This window comes from Cajanus cajan, chromosome 1 (genome assembly GCF_000230855.2).
Source record: "Cajanus cajan strain Asha chromosome 1, NIPB_CcT2T_4, whole genome shotgun sequence".
NCBI classification, from domain to species: domain Eukaryota; kingdom Viridiplantae; phylum Streptophyta; class Magnoliopsida; order Fabales; family Fabaceae; genus Cajanus; species Cajanus cajan.
Genome location: NC_138517.1, coordinates 10,063,869 through 10,084,762, shown reverse-complemented (window position 1 = coordinate 10,084,762; position 20,894 = coordinate 10,063,869). Strand labels below are relative to the sequence as shown.

Below are 20,894 nucleotides of genomic sequence, written 5' to 3'. Positions count from 1 at the left end.
AAATTCAAATAAAATTGATTTTCATCGATTTTTAGATTGGATTATATTTTTATTGGATTGGATTTTTTTATTATTTTTTATTCACGATTGGATTCGATATGAACGCATATTATAAGATATATAATAAGTATAAAAATATTAAAATATCAAATATCTCATTTGTAAGTCAAATAATTAAGAATAGTATAATTTTTCAAATATATAACATTAAAATTAAATTTACATAACTTAATAATTACACTTTCATACCTCTACTCAAATAGTTACCGGAAAAATAATATTTAATTAAATATATTTTCATAACTATGTATTTTTCCATTTAAATTTCACAATTTTTTTTTAATTTTATTACTCAACTTTTAAATTGTACATTTTATCATTTAATTTTAAAATTTTACATATTTTATTATCCATTAATTAATTATTATATGAAATATTAACCACTAATATGTCACATTTATCATCAACATAAATTAGTGACATAATTTAATATTAGTTCATCTAACATAATAATAATTAACTCACACATTAGAATGTCAATTATGATGATAAAATATAAAATCTTAAAAATTAGGTGACAAAAAAATGTTTAGATGTGGATCGGAGATCCACGTGTTTTAATAAATCTACGTCGTCAAAATTATGATAACAAAGCATAACAATAATTGCTTCTTTCTTATGTGTATCAAAATTGATGTGACTTAATTCTAATCATATAAAATATATCAATTTAAAAGTCAAGTGGCAAAATTTGTATAAAATTTATATAACAAAATATGTAATTAAGTCTATAAGTTACTATATGACTTTAGAAATATATAAAATAAATGGTATCGTAATTTATAAATAAAAAAATAAATATTCATGTATAAGTTTGGTTTAAATCAATGAATCAATTTTTAAAATCAAATTGTGAAATCTAATCTAATAAAATTTTGATTTTCATTGTTTTCGATTTTTGATTTCCAATTGTATACTTTTATTAAATTGAAGCAATTTATAAATACTCTTAATTATATTTATATATGTTAGAATTTTCATGTTTTATTTCAACGGCCTCGTAAAATGTCGGGTATCACGTTTTAAACACCTGCCATGAGAAAAAAAAATGAATTAACTATGTTTTTTTTTATATTTTAATTAGTTAAAAAAATAAAAATATGGCTTTTTAAGAGGGTAAGATAGATATATATTTTTTTTAAGTTAATTACTTATACATTATTAGTGTAAATTTTTTTTATATTAATAACTAATTATATATTTTAATTATGCTATGTTATTATTAAAAATAAATATATTTACATTAACATGATATAATTAAAAAATATAATTAATTATTAATATAATTTTTTTTACAATATATAAATAATTAATTCATTTTTTTAAGTGTTTAAAAATAATTTCGTAAAATATCATGAGCTCTCAAGTCAAGCTTTGTCAGAAACTTCTTTCTACTTTCCTCTTTGACCAACCTCTCAAAGCAGCACATTCTTCAACTTTCATCATAGTTGGTCGAGTTTTGTCGGCGAATTCATTTCCTCTTCAACCACCTCGTGCTCTTTCTAGGTTTGTTTCCTCTCTTGATTTTCTTCATTATTGTTCATTGCACTTTTTTCTTTCAACTTGGACTCATTAGTTATTTAAATATACCGGAATTCTTCATCTGATTCCTAAGTCCACTTGCAATTCCTACAAATTCAAGTTGCAGTTGCTACTTTGCGGTATCAGGTAATTTCAAATGTAAAGAGATATATCATTCTATAATTGATTCTCAGCCACATAAAACATGGATCTTCCTTATGACGGTGCATTAAATTTCATTTGACTTTGTGGCTAATGTATAGCTCTGGCTTTCATGTTTCTGTGCTAAATTACTGATGCACTGGCTTTCAATTTTTTGTGCTAAATTGAGTTGCTTTTCCTCTTTTGTGTTTTTGTATTATAACTAAATTTTGTTGAAAATTTTAATTAAATCTTTAAGGAAAACTTATTTTTCCTACAATCAACAACTTGTGAGTAATAATTACTTTGTTTTGAAATTGCTGATATATAGCGCATAAATGGTTATTTTGTTGTTTTGTTAGTTTGTATTAGATTCCCACGAAGAAAACATGGCACAGCTAGAAAAAGATGAGGTTAAAATGATGGCAGAAATATCTGATGTAGTCGAGGATTCTGAATTACGGAGGCGTGTGTCTAGGACACCAAATGCATCAATTTCTATTCCTATAGCCTCCTTGAAATCATATGAAGGAACAGCAAGTCCAACTGCGATAGGAAACATAGCAGAGAGCACAAACATATTTCATACTTTGGATGGTGCACATGAAAATGATTGGAATAACGACTTTGATATAAAGCATAAATACTTAAGTAGGTCTGAGAAACTAGTAATGTGCAACGATCCTTATTGTTCTACTTGCCCTACTTATATCAAGGCTTCTCGAAAACCTTCAACTAAAGTTCATCCCAAGGTACCTTTCTTCCTAAAATACACTTTCTGTTTCTTCTTGGATTTACGAAAACACTGATTTCTATATTTTGAATTTAACTTTGATTACATATGAGACTCAATTATTTAATTTACTATGATGTATGATTTAATAAGAAATAAAACATAGGTACAATTCTTTAATAAGTATTGCTAATGTTGTTTTCTAATCAGAATTAGAATTTTATCTTAGTAATATATATAAATTTATATTAATAGAATATATATTAAATATGAGTACATATTATTAAGGTAAAACTTATTGAAAAACAATATCATCTACATATATAAGGAATAATACCTAAGTTTTATTTTTTTTTAAAAATTAGTTAATTTTGTTGATAATATTAAATTTATACTTATTCCAAAATTATTTCTTACATTAACGAGATTCTTACTTTATCACGTATTTACTGAATCAATAAACATGTATTAATGAAGAGTACTTATTTTAAAAAATAATTAATGTAAGAGATATTTTAAATTGAGTTTTATATATATAAAAGAATTAAACAATATTTTAGATTTAGATCTTTTAAAAAGTAATAAAGAGGGAATATTACATCAACGAGATTTTACACTATACAATCAGCTTTATTCTGAGCAAAGTAGTTTAGCATAAATGATTTTATTAATCTAATAATTTATAGAGTTTAATTGGTTATGGAAAAACCATTTTTTTATTATTTTCTTTTTTTACAAGTACTTTATTAGTGAAAAATAAGATATAATACGAGGCAATGACATCAATGTAATAATTGTTAAATTGATTATTTTGTAACTGATGTTGTATATATAACATACAACATCGATCGGATAAGCTTTTGTGCTTAGACTCAAGGTGATGTATTTGATAGTTCACTTTACAAGTGGTGCACAGATGCTACATCAATAATCACCATAGATATAATATAAAAATAATGAACGATTGAGATTATCATTTAATGAGTAATAGTATATTATACATCTTCATATACAAGATCAAAATTTTTGAATTTTTTTACTGAAATTATTTTTTTTAAAATTACCAAAAAAAAAAACACGTGTTACGATGCATCGACGCAACTGCTATTCATGTTCGGAACGGGCCGTTCTGATTTCAGAACGAGCTGTTCCAGATGAAACAATAACACATGAATAACGGATCAGAACGGACCGTTCCAGATAAAAAAAAATACATGACGAATGGATCAGAATGACCTGTTCCAAAATCAACACGGCCCGTTCCGAAATCAGAACGGTCCGTTCCAGATTCAAAAATAACACATGACTAGTTAAACCAGAACGACCTGTTCTGAATTCGGAAATGGTCGTTCTAACTACATTTGTCATAAGAATTTTTTTAGCAAAATAATTTTTTTTTCATTCTACTAAATTACATTTAAAATTTAAGTATAGTTTTTCAATTGATAATGTTTTTCTATTAGAATTAGAGGTTTACATTAATTATATGCGTAAATTTCTAATTCTAATTAGAAAATAACAACAAACAAAATTTTCTTTTATAAATATAATTTTCTCTCATTTAAATCATTGCAAAAATTTGTCAGTTTTAGTTTTATATCTCGACATTTTCCTCTTAAAAAAATGATGTTACCAAATATTTTTAAATTTGATTTGTATTAATTTAATTGCTTTTAAGGTGCATAGACTTTTGTGGTTTTGTTGTCAATGTCACAAACATTAGGCGTTGATTAAATGTCACCTAGTGTGAGGAGAGATACTCATTTTTTGTTTGGATTTGCATTGGGTGCTATTGTATGTGGCGTTAAACATAAGTTACACAAAGGCCCTCTGCCTAATTAGGGTCGGGCGTGAGTTTTGTCATACTAGACACAAGAGAATAGGAGACTCTTTGCCTCAGTGACATTAGGTACAGATAGTTTGGTGCTAAGCGTGAGTGAGATATGAAGTCCCTTCCTCAATGACATCAAGCATCCTATGAATGAAGCCCAAAACTTAGCCTAATAAGCTTAAAACCCAAAAAGTCTTATAGTGAGGCCCATAATACAAGACCAAATAATATAAACTCCTATACTACCAAAAATATGAGAAAGGTGGTCATCCATGTAAAGCCCAAGTAAAGAGAACCCTAGGCCCACCAAACCCATTGCGCTCACTGAGCTCAGAAGCAGTCAAAAGCCAAAGGCACATGAAGTCCAAAACTAGGCTCAATAAGCTTAAAACCCAAAAAATCTTATACTAAGGCCCATAATACAAGACCAAACAATATAAAATCCTATACTACCAAATATATGAGAAAGGTGGTCATCCATGTAAGGCCCAAGTAAAGAGAACCCTAGGCCCACCAAACTCATTGGGCTTATTGAGCTCAAAAGCAATCAAAAGCCCAAAGGCCCATGAAGCCCAAAATTAGGCCCAATAAGCTTAAAACCCAAAAAGTCTTATACTAAGGCCCATAATACACGACCAAACAATATAAACTCCTATACTACCAAAAATATGAGAAAGGTGGTTATCCATGTAAAGCTCAAGTAAAGAGAACCCTAGGCCCACCAAACCCATAGGGCTCACTGAGCTCAAAAGCAATCAAAAGCCCAAAGGCCCATGAAGCCCAAAACTAGGCCCAATAAGCTTAAAACCCAAAAGTCTTATACTAAGGCCCATAATACAAGACCAAACAATATAAACTCCTATACTACCAAATATATGAGAAAGGTGGTCATTTAGGTAAAGCTCAAGTAAAGAGAACCCTCGGCCCACCAAACCTATTGGGCTCACTGAGCTCAAAAGCAGTCAAAAGCCCAAAGGCCCATAAAGCCCAAAACTAGGCCCAATAAGCTTAAAACCCAAACAGTCTTATACTAAGGCCCACAATACAAGACCAAACAATATAAACTCCTATACTACCAAAAATATGAGAAAGGTGGTCATCCATGTAAAGCCCAAATAAAGAGAACCCTAGGCCCACCAAACCCATTGGGCTCACTAAGCTCAGAAGTAGTCAAAAACCCAAAGGCCCAAGAAGCCCAAAATTAGGCCCAATAAGCTTTAAAACCCAAAAAGTCTTATACTAAGGCCCATAATACAAGACCAAACAATATAAACTCCTATACTACCAAATATATGAGAAAGGTGGTCATCCATGTAAAGCCCAAGTAAAGAGAATCCTAGGCCCACCAAACCCATTCGGCTCACTGAGCTCAAAAGCAGTCAAAAGCCCAAAGGCCCAAGAAGCCCAAAATTAGGCCCAATAAGCTTTAAAACCCAAAAAGTCTTATACTAAGGCCCATAATACAAGACCAAACAATATAAACTCCTATACTACCAAATATATGAGAAAGGTGGTCATCCATGTAAAATCCAAGTAAAGAGAACCCTAGGTCCACAAAACCCATTGGGCTCACTGAGCTCAAAAGCAGTCAAAAGCCCAAAGGCCCATGAAGCCCAAAATTAGGCCCAATAAGCTTAAAATCCAAAAAGTCTTATACTAAGGCCCATAATACGAGACCAAACAATATAAACTCCTATACTACCAAAAATATGAGAAAGGTGGTCATCCATGTAAAACCCAAATAAAGAGAACCCTAGGCCCACCAAACCCATTGGGCTCACTGAGCTCAAAAGCAATCAAAAGCCCAAAGGCCCATGAAGCCCAAAACTAGGCCTAATAAGCTTAAAACCCAAAAAGTCTTATACTAAGACCCATAATACAAGACCAAATTAACAATATAAACTCCTATACTACCAAAAATATGAGAAAGGTGGTCATTCATGTAAAGCCCAAGTAAAGAGAACCCTAGTCCCACCAAAACCATTGGGCTCACTGAGCTCAAAAGCAATCAAAAGCCCAAAGGCCCATGAAGCCCAAAACTAGGCCCAATAAGCTTTAAACCCAAAAAGTTTTATACTAAGGCCCACAATACAAGACCAAACAATATAAACTCATATACTACCAAATATATGAGAAAGGTGGTCATCCATGTAAAGCCCAAGTAAAGAGAACCCTAGGCCTACTAAACCCATTGGGCTCACTAAGCTCAGAAGTTGTCAAAAGCTCAAAGGTCCTTGAAGCCCAAAATTAGGCCCAATAATATTTGTTAACATAATTTTTTTAAGAGAAAATGTCGAGATGGAAAACTAAAACTAACAAATTTTTGCAATGATTTAAATGAGAAAATATTATATTTATAGTAGAAAATTTTGTTTAGTGTTATTTTCTAATTATAATTAGAAATTTACGCATATAATTAATATAAACCTCTAATTCTAATAAAAGAAATTATCAATTGAAATACTATACTTAAATTTTAAATGTAATTTAGTAGAATGAAAAAAATATTATTTTGCTAAAAAAAAAGTTTGTATGACAAATATGTTGTTGGAACAGCCCGTTCCGAATTCAGAACGGCCTGTTCTGGTTTATCTAGTGATTTGTTATTTTTGAAACTAGAACGGACCATTCTGGTTTATTCGTTATGTGTTATTTTTTCACCTGGAACGACTCGTTCCTAATGTAGAACGACCCGTTCTGATTCAACTTCTCATGTCTTTTTTTTGAATCTGGAACCGGTCGTTCTGGTGTATTTGTATGTGTTATTTTTTTCATCGGGAACGGGCCGTTCTGATTTTAGAACGGCCCGTTCTGATGGTGAACACTGACGTGTGACAGTTTGAATTTTTGGGTAATTTTTTTTTAAAAAAAATTAATTTGATAAAAAATTTAGAAATTTAGATCTTGTATGATAGGGTGCATGATAACTAGTACACTTAGATGCATCTAATGGTAATTTTTCATAGTGCACCCATACAACACTTATATAAGTGTTCCATTAGAGAATTCACCTAGACTCAAAGTTATATATATATATATATATATATATATATATATATATATAGATATAGTGATAAGTCTACACTTATTGTCCTTAAAGATAACTATGTTATACGATCTAATTGGAAATAGAGCAATATGCATAGGTTTTTACATAAAATAAATAAATAAATAAATAAATAACTTGGAAACCTTTTACCAGGATGAATAATGAGAAATGTATATGGTATGTAAAATATTATTAAGAATTAGACTTTTATACCTAATTGATTAAAACCTTATTTAATAAATTTTTATTATATAAGAATTTATGGTATAAGTGTTTAAAATAATTTAATTTTTTGCGTTTGAATATGCATATTAATATTGCGCACTTTTACAGTGTTTTTTTTTTTGGTAAAACTTTTACAGTGTTTGAATGTATTGTTACAAAATACTTAAAATTGTCATTTTATAGTCTGTCTAATTTTCAAAAATCTTAGTTTAATTTCTTATATTAATAATAATATATCTTAAAGTAACCAATTAAGACGGTTATGCAATATTAATTAGATTTAATATGATATTTTACAAGAACACCATTAAGTAAATTTTATGCAATAATATTTGATAAATTTTTTAACAAAATTTGAATATGATAACTAAAATAAAATTTTTTTTTAAAAAAATTATAAGGACTAAAAACATCATTTTTAAATTTGAGGAACCAAAGATAAATTTACTCTAAAATTGAGAGACTAAAAAACATATTTAAGCCTTTTTTTATCTATCAAAAATACAATAATCACATTAAAGTTGGAAGTTAAAATTTGTACATGCTAATTTAACTTTCTATCACTAATTCGATTATAGTACTCCTCCAGTTTTTTATTTATTTATTATTTATACAAAACTTTACATTCTAAAGGTAACTATCCCAAACTTTTTGGTATCCTTATACTTAAGTTATTGTGACCTTTTCTATTTCCTTTTTGAAACATTTATCTGCTGTCACTTTCACATAAACACCACTTTTGTTCATGTTTTGAATGTTTGCAGTTCAACAATAATCATTGTGGGGATGACAAGGGTTTTGGACGAAAACTAATTTATTTCGTCTCTTCATATGTTCCTGGAGTTATGAATCCTCATGCTAAAGTTGTACAACAATGGAACAAGATTTTGGCCCTCTTTTGCTTGGTGGCAATTTTCGTTGATCCATTATTTCTTTTCTTAATCTATGTGAAGAAGGTGTGATTCTTTGTCTTTTATTTAAGGTTAAATTACTCATTTGATCTCTAAATTTATTTAATTTATTGAATTTGATCTCTTGCTTATTAAAAAATCTAATTTGATCTCTTAATTTTCTAAAATAATGTCACGTGATTATAATGTTAGTTTCAATTGAATGAAAAAAGTTATATTATATATTTTAAAAAATTAAGAGACTAAGTTTAACTTTTATTACTTCATTGAATAAATGGGAAGGAAAAAAAAAAGTAATTTAATCTTTATTTAATTAAATACCCAGGTGTAAAAGCTAATATCTCTCCCTGCTACAATTTTACATTTTTACCATTTCTTACATGCAGGATGACAAATGTATTGCAATAAACCGGACAATGCGAACTCCACTTGTTTTAGTTAGAAGTATTAATGATTTGATATATTTGTCAAACATTCTTCTCCAGGTAATTTCTCAGTAACTACCTTTTCAGAAAGTCCCCTATTCTTTTTTGCTTAATTTCATTCATATATTGCTGCAATTCCGGACATAATGTAAGTTACTTATCTCCAGCATTTTGTGTATTTATATTTATTAAAATATTATTATAAATTAAGTTAATAAGTTATTGTAATATTTTTTGTTACTATAGATAAAATAATTTTTTATTTTAATATTATTTTTTATTATTTTTTAAAATTAAGTCTCACACAAAATAAAAGAATGATATATAAAAATTATATTTCTCTTATTTTTAATTATTTTTTTTAAATTGAAGTCCACATTAAATAAAAGAATGACATATAAAGAATACATATAATGATAGAATAAAACTTAAGATAAATGAATTTTGATATATGACATATATATATATGTAAGAATGACTAACTTAGGATTATGATATCTTCTCTTGTTAAAAAAAAAAAAATTACGATATCTTAAATCTTAAAGAACTTGCTAACAAGAATCTTAAAGTATAAGTGATGCTATAGTCTAATTATAAAATTTACAAAAACTTAACATTATTAAAACTAGCAATGGTAGGAAAGTTGCAATTTATTAAAGAAAAAATTATTTTAGATAAATAAAATTACTGAATTATTCTACACTAAAAGAAGAGGATGTGCGGTTACCAAAATAAATGAAGGTTAAAAATATCTTAAAAATGTGTACACAAAAACATTGTATCACCTTTTATATATTGTTATAGATGTTACAAAATATCACTTTGATAACATTTTTAAAAATAATTATTGATATGCAAAATGTTGTTAAAAGTCTTTAATAACATAAAATTTATCTTACATTTGATAAAATGTTGCAAAATCATATATTAGTAACATTTACTATAATTTAGTAACATTTTTCTAATGTTGCTAAAGATACATTTATTTTAGTGCTTGGGTATTAAGCTTCAATTATTGATTGCCTTCCATTTCATACAAAGGAAGTTGATTCTATATATTCAAGTAATAAAATTTCACTACCTTATTCTATAAGTGTGACACCCTCTACCCCCAATGTATCATATCAATAAATACAACAGGAATTTTATGAATAATCTTACTAAATAAATTAAAAATCTCTAGGTAGAAGTGTCACATTAAACTAAAACTTAGCAAGAAACAAGACCAAATTTGAAATTAATTACAAGAAAATCAAACTTGGTTAAAATCAAATTCAACTAATAGAATTTAGATTCCTAATGCAAATAATAGTAGAAAACAAATTATTATCTATTGTCTTGATGTCACATCCTATCAAAACATTCTTAGTATAAGATTTAAACCTCTCCTTCATTTTTATCATAATTAAACTCATTTGCAACCATACATCAAAGGAAAGTGAAAACATCTCATTCCGATTACCGTTGTAAGTTATGACCAGGTAACCACACACACAAATAACAACAATTACATAATAATAATAATAATAATAATAATAATAATAATAATAATAATTTCATATATTCAACATTATTGGCATTTGTTGTTCGCAATTAACCAAGATATAATTACACAACATACATATGTTTACAATTAATCCTAAAGATACGACAATGTTTATATCACACATCTCATCATTCATTAAATTCATAATTCACGGTCAATGAGGATGTTATGATAATGCAATTGATAAGACTCTAAATTATATGCATGTGATATAAGTAAAATCACTTAACCCAGCCCAAAGGCTAAGTAACCTAGGAAAACATGTCGAGTCATAGTCATTACAACATTATACACTAGGAGGATATACAGTACACACCAGTGGCACGTCGATATAACTTTGTTGTCACTAGTACAAAAGACCCCTTTTACGTCGGGTATTTGAAGCCTTTTACGTCGGAAAAGTATCAAACGTCAATACGGGAGATGTAAAATTTACGTCGGGGGTCAAAAACTGACGTAAATTTACGTCGGACATGCCAAGGTCCGACGTAAAAAAGTCATGAAATTTTTTTTAAAAAAAAACGAGTGCAAGCAGAACGGCCCATTCTCCTTGGAGAACGCCCGTTCTGCTTGGAGAACGGTCTGTTCTCCAAGCAGAACGGTCCGTTCTGCTTGATAGACCCAGGCAGTGGTCACTTCCTTCTGCAGCTTCACAAACACGAAATGCAACACAAACATTATTACGAAAAATACATCCCAGAAAACACAAACATCGGTTAAGGAGTGGTCACTACCTCATAGAAAAACAGATGGATGTATGGTTAAGCCATTTCCATCAACACGCGAAGAAGAAACAACGCAACTCCGAAGAAGAAAAACAGAAAAACGTGAAGATGAGGAAGACAACCACGATTTGAGGAGGAGGCGGAGGGATGAGGAAGAATCCACAACGCGCGGGAGAACGTGAAGATGAAGAAGAATGCCATGATTTGAAATCTGTAGTGCGCGCTCTTGATTTAAGGAGTTATTTACGTCGGACCCATCGATGTCCGACGTAAATTTCCTCCTCTTATTTATGGAACTGCCACCGCATTTTTACAACGTCGGGTGTGCTAGTTTTCGACGTAAATGAAGAGACGTAGTAGCTCCTTTTTCCACTAGTGTGTGCAAGTTTCATCCCATGCACATAAAGGATAAGATTGAGACTCCCAAACCTAGTTATTCTCAAGGTCATGTACGCATTACAAAAATGTATTATACACATGATACGTGTCACATGAGACTCAATGCATGTTCATATCAAGTTATTCATTATTACATACACAACTTAAGGTCATGATAATCATATCCCTGCTATAGGCTATTTCACCTAGATTTTTATCGTGTTAAATTAAACTTAGACTTATCACATATTCATCACACATTTCTTGCATAGAACACAACTCATAATATCAAGAATCACTTTAGCCAAAACACATTTATATCATCAAAATTCCACACATATATCCTTAATTACACGTATGTCACTTAATGTAATCAATTAGTTTACACAATTCATATATCCAATAGTTATTTTAATTCATCAAACAATTGTATGCATTTCATCAGGCGCGGGAACAAGGTGATAGCTGACATTAAATACCTTGTGCCTGGTGTAGTTCAAACAAATAGTAACATTAGGGGTGGGTATACGGACCGGTCCGGCCCGTTTAAGGCCCGGTCCGTAAAACCCGCGTTTTATACGGGCCGGATAAGTCCGGTCCGTAAAATAAATGGACTTATTTTTTAAGTCCGTATCCGGCCCGCCAAAATCCGCGGATAACGGACCGGTCCGCGGGCCTAAATAATGGTTCAAAAAAATAAATTTTTTAAAAATAAAAATACATAAAATTAGAAGAAAAAATATTTTTTATTTATAAGCTAAATTTTATCATACTAAAATTTATCAATAGTTAAAATGGTTTAAAATACTAAATATTAAAATATTAAAATAAAAATAATTACAAATACTTAAATAATAGTAGCAAATTTTCAATAATAAAAACATCAAAATGTCATAAAAATCATTCAAATGACAAATATATACCAACTAAACATAATTTTAATGTCATAATAATTTTAAAAAAATAAATACACAACTTAATATTAAAATCATAATATTTAAAAATATTAAATGTGAAGTCCGCGGACTAGCCCGCGAGCCCGCGGATTAAATCCGCCAAGTCCGCGGACTTAACGGGCCGGGCTCAAAAATTAGACATAATCATACGGATTTGAAAAAAACGGGTCCGTTATCCGCGAAATCCGCGGGCTTACGGACCGGTCCGCGGACCCGGGTCCATCTACCCACCCCTAAGTAACAATGTATCATTGGAAGGTCATGCGAAGCCCAGTAGCCTCATCTAGAGCATGGCACGGTATCAAAATGATCTCTTACGTAGAAAATGCGAGTTATACACATAATGATTCCCACAAGTTTTCACGAATTCATTTTAGCAATAAGGGGTGTATATAACAATTAATTAATTTGTTCTACTCTATAAGTTTCTTAATCACATATGTCTCTCCAATAATTTACTTTGTCTTAATATTAAGGGTTTTTCCGAGAACCCAGACACTTATAAATTCACAAACAAAAGGTAATTACACAAATAAAAAATGATAACATGATTTATTAACACAAGCAGAACACATGAGATCACATATAGTACAAATTATAATCTAAAAAAAGACTGGGATTTCTCCCTCATGCCATCATACACAAACAATCAAGATTGAGGACCAATTTTGCTAACTCACAGATAACCCACACTTAAGGGTGAGGTTCTCACTTTCTCTTACCTCAACGAATGCCAAACTTCATATGTGAATCTTCGAGGCCATATTTTTTGGCTACCTTCGATTCTCCCTTTTCTTCAGATTATAAGAGCACGCGTTAATGTGTATGTGAGGCAACCCTAGTCTTACTAATTTACATATAGAGAGAATAATAAATCCTAGCTTGCCCATAACTTGTTGGTAAAAGTCCATTAATCCACTATAAGTTACTCCTCATTTGAAATTGAAATAATTATCTATTATAATTAAATTAGAAAATATTTCTTTTTATCAATAACTCTCACTAAAAAAATAACTCAATTAACTATTTCAAAAATTCTTTATTAATTTATTCTAAAAATTTCATACAATGTTACATAGTATGTCTAAATCTTGTTGATTTCCCCATAAAAAATTCACTCAAACAATTGTAAAACATGTCAAAAGGAAAAGAAAAATGCATGTATATATCCTGAATCTTAAATAAGTTTGTAGAGTTTTTAAGTCTACTTTGCTGCCTTTACATAATTTAAAGCTTAAATAAATTGTTTCTTTACAGTTTAGGTTGGCTTATGTTTTTCCTGGGTCAAGGGTATTGGGTGCTGATGATTTAGTTGACCATCCCAAGAAAATTGCTCTTAATTATCTGAAGAGTTATTTTCTTGTTGACTTATTTATTGTACTTCCTCTTCCTCAGGTAAATTTATCCCAATCTCCCTTTCTTTCTCAATGGAAATTTTTAATTTAATTTCTTTGGCCGAGTTTGCTCATTCTAATAACTTGGTATTTTGAGATCAACTAGGCAGCAGATACGTGAAAAAAGACTAATGGTTTGTTATGTAACTCTTCAAAGTTCAAATTCCTGGTCATGACATGTATAGCAAAATATTTGCAGATAATCATATTATTTGTCCTACCAAAGTTTATGGGATCATCAGGAGCAAATTATGCTACATATCTTGTGCGTGCAATGATATTTTTGCAACAATTTCCCAGATTATTCAGGTTTTTACAAATTGTACGGTCTACAACGGCATTCATACTTGAGCAAGCATTAGCGAAAGACATTAAAAATCTACTCATTTTTATGCTCTGTGGCCATTTTGTTGGTTCTTGCTGGTACCGCTTTGGTCTACAGGTCAGTCAAAATGATATCTGAAACAAATTTGATTCTATTAATTAAACTCCGGTATAATGCAAAAGTATTTTTAGAATTTTTTTTTCAATAATTTTTTATCTAATTTAATTTTTATTTATCATAATTATTTATAAATTAAATATATTTTAAAATAAATTATCAATACATAAAAAAATTGTTACAATACAAATTATTTATTATAAATATAAAATATAATATATATATATTTAAAAATATTTATGTATATTAAATCTAAATATAATTTATATATTTAAATATTATATTTAAGTTTACATATAATACAAATTATTTATCATAAATCTAAAATACAATTTATATATTTAAAAATATTTATGTATACTAATTTTAAATATAATTTATATATTTAAACTTAATATTTATTTTTTATATAATTTATTATAAATTTAACTATATATAAATACTAGTTGAAATGAATTATAAAAAAAAACTATCTGTCAAAGATTACGAATTTTGACAGATAATAATATTTACATGATGTAATGCATACACTATTTTGTGTATTAAATAATTAACAATATTCATTTTTTCCAGAGGGTTAATCAATGCTTGCGAGATGCCTGCTATAATTCTGATATTAATGACTGCTCAGTATTAATTGATTGTGGCCATGCATTTGGTGAGAAGTTAGATATGTGGAAAAATAATACAAATGCTGCTGCTTGTTTGGATGCCAGTTCTGGTGCCTTTTCATATGGAATTTATGAAGTGGCTGTACCCCTAACTGTAGAAGTTGGGGTGATCAGAAAATATGTATTTGCACTGTTTTGGGGCTACCAGGTACGTACATGTTTCATTCTCTCTCTCTCTCTCTCTTTTTTTTTTTTTCTGATTAAAATTTTATTTAGGATTTAGTAGTGTGTAGTTGGAGAGGCGGGAAAGATGATGGACTTTTATATATATATTTTTATTTAGTTTAACTTTTAAAAAGGAAGAGAAGGAGAATGTCTTTAGCCAAATTTAACTCCCTTATATATTAGATGAATTTGGAAGGTTGGAGATGGATTTTTAAAAAATTTAGAATGTTCAAAAATATTTTTATGTATATATGTTCTTAAATTTAAATTTATAAAAATATAAAAGTAAATTAATTTTAAAAATTCTCTCTCTTCTTATGAATCAAATAAGAAAAGAATTATCTCTTATCTTCTCTTTTAAACTAAAAAAAAATTGTAATTTTTCCCCTTTCCTCCATTAAAATTATTTTGTTTAATTTTTCTAAATAATATTTTTTTAATAAAATAAGTAATTTTTTATGTGTTTCTAAATTATTTTTTAAGAAAAAAAATCAGTTTTATGGTTTTTTGTAAGAAAAACTCCTACATGTTTCTTTAAAAATACTTTTTAAAAAGAATTATTATTTTTAGAATATATATTTTATTTCTCAAGTGTAAATGTTAGTAAAATATACTCATTCAAAGGTTTAAAGTATACTAATTTTGTCCTTCAAGTATTATTCTCTCTTATTAACTAAATACTTGAGAAAATTCTAATATAGTTCTATTAGTTTAGGTATTAAATAAGAAGAAAATAAAATTTGATGGACCAAATTGATGGTTTAATTTTTTTCCCCAATTAGTGGCACTTGTCTACAAATATGAAGATTCAAATAAGATTATAAAATATACGTATTATATATTGCAATGTACACTAGCAAACCTCTCAATATTTGTAAACGTACACCCACTTGATAGTTGGAGTATAATAGCATGTTATACTGTGTGCATTTTAAGATATTTGTAGTTATAATCTCTCTATAAATAAAAGACACATTTTTTTTATTTATATGCATGATTTTCTTAACAACTTATCTCTTTTAATCTATTATTTTAATTTTAAATTAAATTTAAATATTTTAAATAATTAATAAATTATTAAAAATAATATTATATTATAGTATAAATTATTAGTAATTTAGTTTTTGCTTTGTATATGATAAATATTTATTTTATATAATTGAAATTTATAATAAATAAATAATTCTAAATATATAAATTATAAATTTATAAAAATAAATATTTTTCAACATATAAATTATCTTTTAAATATATAATAAATTTACTCCTAGCTATATTATAAATCTAATTTTTCATCTTGAATAAGATCATTTTTAATTTTTTTAGTTTTTTTTTTTTCGCAATCATTGATAGTTGAAATTTATGACAGAACTAAATCGAACCAAAACAATTAAAAAAATGATTTAGTTATCCAAACCGTTTTTATAAAATAGTCTGATTCGTATTTTTTTGGAAACATTTTGAATATTATTGAATTTTAATGCACGTTATGAAAGGCACATGAAAGGATTGATAATTATATAGCCTTTGATACAGCAAGTCATCACTTTGGCTGATAACCTATCCCCAAGCTATTTTGTGTGGGAAGTCCTATTTGCAATGGCCATCATGGTTTTGGGACTATGCTTTTTTGCTCTTTTCATCGGAAACATACAGAGCTATCTTCACACTCTTAGACACAGGTTCACTACAACTTATTGCTCTTACTTACTGTTTGGAATGGAATACATATATACAATTTGTTTAGATAAATTTCTATAAATAATATAAAAAAACACTTCTAAAAGAGAAATATATGTATATTTAAGTTGAGGATATATAATATGGTAACATGACACTTTATTTGGTATCTCATTATTTAACAAAACTTGTTGAAAGGATATATATATATATATATATATATATATATATATATATATATATTAGGGATAAAAGTAACTAAAATAATTTTATTAGAACTAAAGAAACTAAAAAAGATATTTAAAGCTTATAAGCCATACATATAAACGTGTAATAGCATTCATTTATTCTTCTTTTCTATAATGGGTCATGACATATATATTTCCTTCCATTACATTTACAGGAGGCTAGAAATGGAACTTAGAGGTCGTGATGTTGAGCAATGGTTGAGCCATCGCCGCATACCAGAAGATCTAAGAAGGTATGAAATGTTTAATTTCATTCTTTTCACAAATTACGTCCATATTTTCAAAATGGTATCTATCATTTGGTGATTGATTCAAGTAATTGCATGTTAACTGCCCCAACACTTCCTAATCCTTAATTTTCCTGAAAAAGTACAGGAGCAATTTTCTGTCACAATGAGACATAGTTACTGTGTTAGAAACCTAGATAGCTATTACTGTAAAATTATGAAAACTGCCATTAAAGAAGCCATAAGATAGATAAAATAACATTATCAGATTTTTTTATTGATGCTCAATACAATACAAACTTTGCCTTAAATAACAAACCTAATGAATAACAACACTCAATATGCCATCATCTAGTATTTTAGGAAATTAAAATAAAATTAATATTAATAAATAAATAAATATTTTAAGATCATCCTATTTAATTAATAAATATAATATTTCAAGATCATTCTATCATGTGCTTAATTTTCTTTCTTTTTAGTCTTTTTTGGACTCATCTTATCATGTGCTTTTCCACTTTGTGTAGTGTTGTTGTCTGAGTAATAATTTTCAAAGATTGTAATCACAGAATATATGTGGGTTGGTTTCACAATTACCTCTAATTGATTTAATTTAAGCAAAATTAAGAAGATTGAATTTTGTTTGAGATCGATTTAGAAATAAATATTCAATTAAATATTACGAAGATAATTTTAAGAGATAAGATTAATGTTAATTAAGGAAGAAGTTCCCAAGATGGAGGAATAGCACAATGATTTCCTACTTAATTAATTGTCTTGTGTAATATCTTATTTGATTTTCATTAAAGGTGAATTAACTTAAAGTGATTTTTATTCTCTCTCAAAATGTAAAAATGTATCTAATTGAATTAATATTTATTCTTATAGTAGTTATGAATATGATTAATTAATTTTTTTTACGTTATTTGTCAATTTATTAATTTCTCTTGTGATTCAATTTATCAATTTGTCAATTTTGAGTTATTGGTTATAAAATATAATAGAAATACGTCTGAATTCTAAGGATATATATTCTACATCTACATGTCTTCATTGGGTTTGATGTAAGCATGTTATAAGCATATATATTTGATATTTAGGTATTGTGTCACATCACACGTTATTGTGAAAATTGTGTCCGCCATGTAGGAGAGTACGAATGGCTGAAAGGTATAATTGGGCAGCAACAAGGGGTGTGAATGAAGAAATGCTTATGGAGAATTTGCCAGAAGATCTCCAGACAGACATAAGACGTCATCTCTTCAAATTTGTGAAGAAAGTATGCCCTAAATTTTGTGGCTTAAAATGAATAATACAATAATTAAAGAGCTTGTTATGATTAATCATTATGTGATGTAGATGTTTGGCATGACATTTCTTATAAAATTATGTTTTTCTTTAGGTGTTACTCACATGTAAGGCTGTGTCACTTGCTAGAATTGACTAGACTTTGAATATGAAAAATTGAAAACCATGGAGAATAAGCTTTATACACCCACATTCATCGTGAAACAAAAATCGTGACTAATCTAAAGCAAAAAGCATATCAATTAAACCTAAAAGTTTTGTTTTGGTGATTTAATTTTCTAAGGATCTAATTCTAATGTATCTGCAGGTTCGAGTGTTTTCCTTGATGGATGAACCTATCTTAGATGCTATTTGTGATAGACTAAAACCAAAGGCGTACATGAAAGGAAGTAGAATTTTGACTCAAGGTGGGTTTGTAGAGAAGATGGTCTTTGTTGTGCGTGGAAAATTAGAGAGCTTTGGAGCAGATGGAACTAGAGTTACCTTATCTGACGGCGATGTTTGTGGTGAAGAACTTCTGACATGGTATATTGAACGTGTTTCTATAAGCACAGGTATAACAATAATTATTAGTAACACTTTCACTCTTTTTAATATAGTTTTTCTCATTAATTAGAATTTATAAGATAGATTCATTAGATATGATGTCAGACTTATTAAATTTTATAATTTTTAATAAATTTCAACTAATTAAAAAAATATATTAAAAAGTATATGTTCTTAAGTATTTTTCCTTAAAACAATGATAATATGACTGTGGTCGTAAAAGTTACAATAGTAGCAATTTGGACACACTACAAAGTTATGAAGCACATGAGTACTCCAATTGACTTCACCTATATGATATATATTTGATATATTGATATTCTTAGGTATTTTATTGATATGTATCAACAAAGTATCTATATAACAAAAGTTTATCTGATATTAATATTATTTGATATTTCACCAATATTCTTAAACTAATATGTATTGGTGGAACCTTTAATATGTTATGAAAATTCAATACACTTGAATGAGACATATAAATATGTATATATATAAAAAAGAAACAATTTCAAAAAATGGATAAGATGGATAATATTATTTATATTTGTAAATAATATAAAGTAATATAATTTATGATAATGGTGATTATAATTTTTTGTTGTTGTATAAGATATATGTTCTTAATTTGGATTTGAGAAATTATAATTATTTATTTATATGTTTTGTGAATTTTGATCAAAATTATAGACAGATATGCATAGTGAAATGTGAAACATGGTTTATTTTATCTTGCAGATGGTAAAAAAGTAAGGCTTCCAAGACAAAGATTGGTTAGCAATCGGACAGTAAAGTGCTTAACAAATGTGGAGGTTTTTTCTCTGCGTCTTGCAGACCTTGAGGATCTCACAATTCTTTTCGCAGGATCCATGCATAACCCTCGTGTTCAAGGAGCAATGAGGTCGATCTTCCATTCCTTATCCCTCTAGTATTAGGGTTTATCTTTCAATCTAATCTTAACCTTTTATGACATACAGAAATGAATATGAACATGGGATACTCTAGGGATCAATTCCTGTCAGTATTAAATTAAATAATACTTAAACAGTGATACTCATGTGCCGTGAGTGTAAATTAATATTTATTAATTAACTTTAAAACATTGCATAAAGTATTCTCAGGATTGATTCCTATCATTGTTAAAATAATATTTAATTAGTAATAGTCTTATTTTATAAGTACTTATTAATCTTTAATTATCGGTTTTTATATGCGTAGATCATATCTATAAAAAAAAATATATATGAATTTTACTTATATCTTTTTGTGAAGGGTGCTTTCTGCTACTTCCATTATGTTCTTGACTTGTCAACGTTGAGCATATTCAAATTCATCCTTCTTTTATCCTTATGGGGGTGGCCTATTAATTGATACATATATTACATGTATGATATTTATGTCAGCTGATTTGATAATCCTATTATGTTAGGTATGGATCACTTTATTGGAGACCCCTTGTAGCAAAACGAATTCAAGTTGCATGGAGAAACAGGAAGAAGCGTCGTACCTCAGAATCAAATTAAACATTCAAGTCCTGTGATACTTTTGTGTGTAATAAGGTCAACAAAGTTAGAATATAATTAAATCGATTGACGATTTATAACTTTAAAGATTTCATTATTTTATTAATAGTTTTAAGAATCAGTTTAATTGTCATTACAATTTCAGAAACTAAGCTATTCTCTCACAATAAAGCCCATTTTTCTTTGTCA

The 20,894-nt window shown here is 28.2% G+C and overlaps 1 protein-coding gene across 4 annotated transcripts; it reads left to right on the top strand.

Annotated features, from left to right (window-relative positions):
• The first annotated feature begins 1,413 nt into the window (after positions 1 to 1,413).
• LOC109789008 (putative cyclic nucleotide-gated ion channel 20, chloroplastic) lies at positions 1,414 to 20,894 on the top strand. 4 transcript variants are annotated; one of them, XM_083074562.1, is made up of 14 exons: positions 1,421 to 1,566; positions 1,676 to 1,728; positions 2,085 to 2,474; positions 8,325 to 8,516; positions 8,858 to 8,956; positions 13,759 to 13,896; positions 14,095 to 14,337; positions 14,911 to 15,156; positions 16,698 to 16,855; positions 17,257 to 17,334; positions 18,478 to 18,607; positions 18,944 to 19,190; positions 19,921 to 20,083; positions 20,612 to 20,894. In XM_083074562.1, exons 3-14 carry the CDS (start codon positions 2,112 to 2,114, stop codon positions 20,703 to 20,705), a joined length of 2,151 nt encoding a protein of 716 aa, XP_082930688.1. In that variant the 5' UTR covers positions 1,421 to 1,566; positions 1,676 to 1,728; positions 2,085 to 2,111; the 3' UTR covers positions 20,706 to 20,894. The 4 variants fall into 4 exon arrangements, with proteins under 4 accessions (XP_082930689.1, XP_082930688.1, XP_020203454.1 ...); XM_020347865.3 differs by having other exon boundaries at positions 1,422 to 1,566; positions 16,710 to 16,855; XM_083074567.1 differs by having other exon boundaries at positions 1,441 to 1,566; positions 1,709 to 1,728.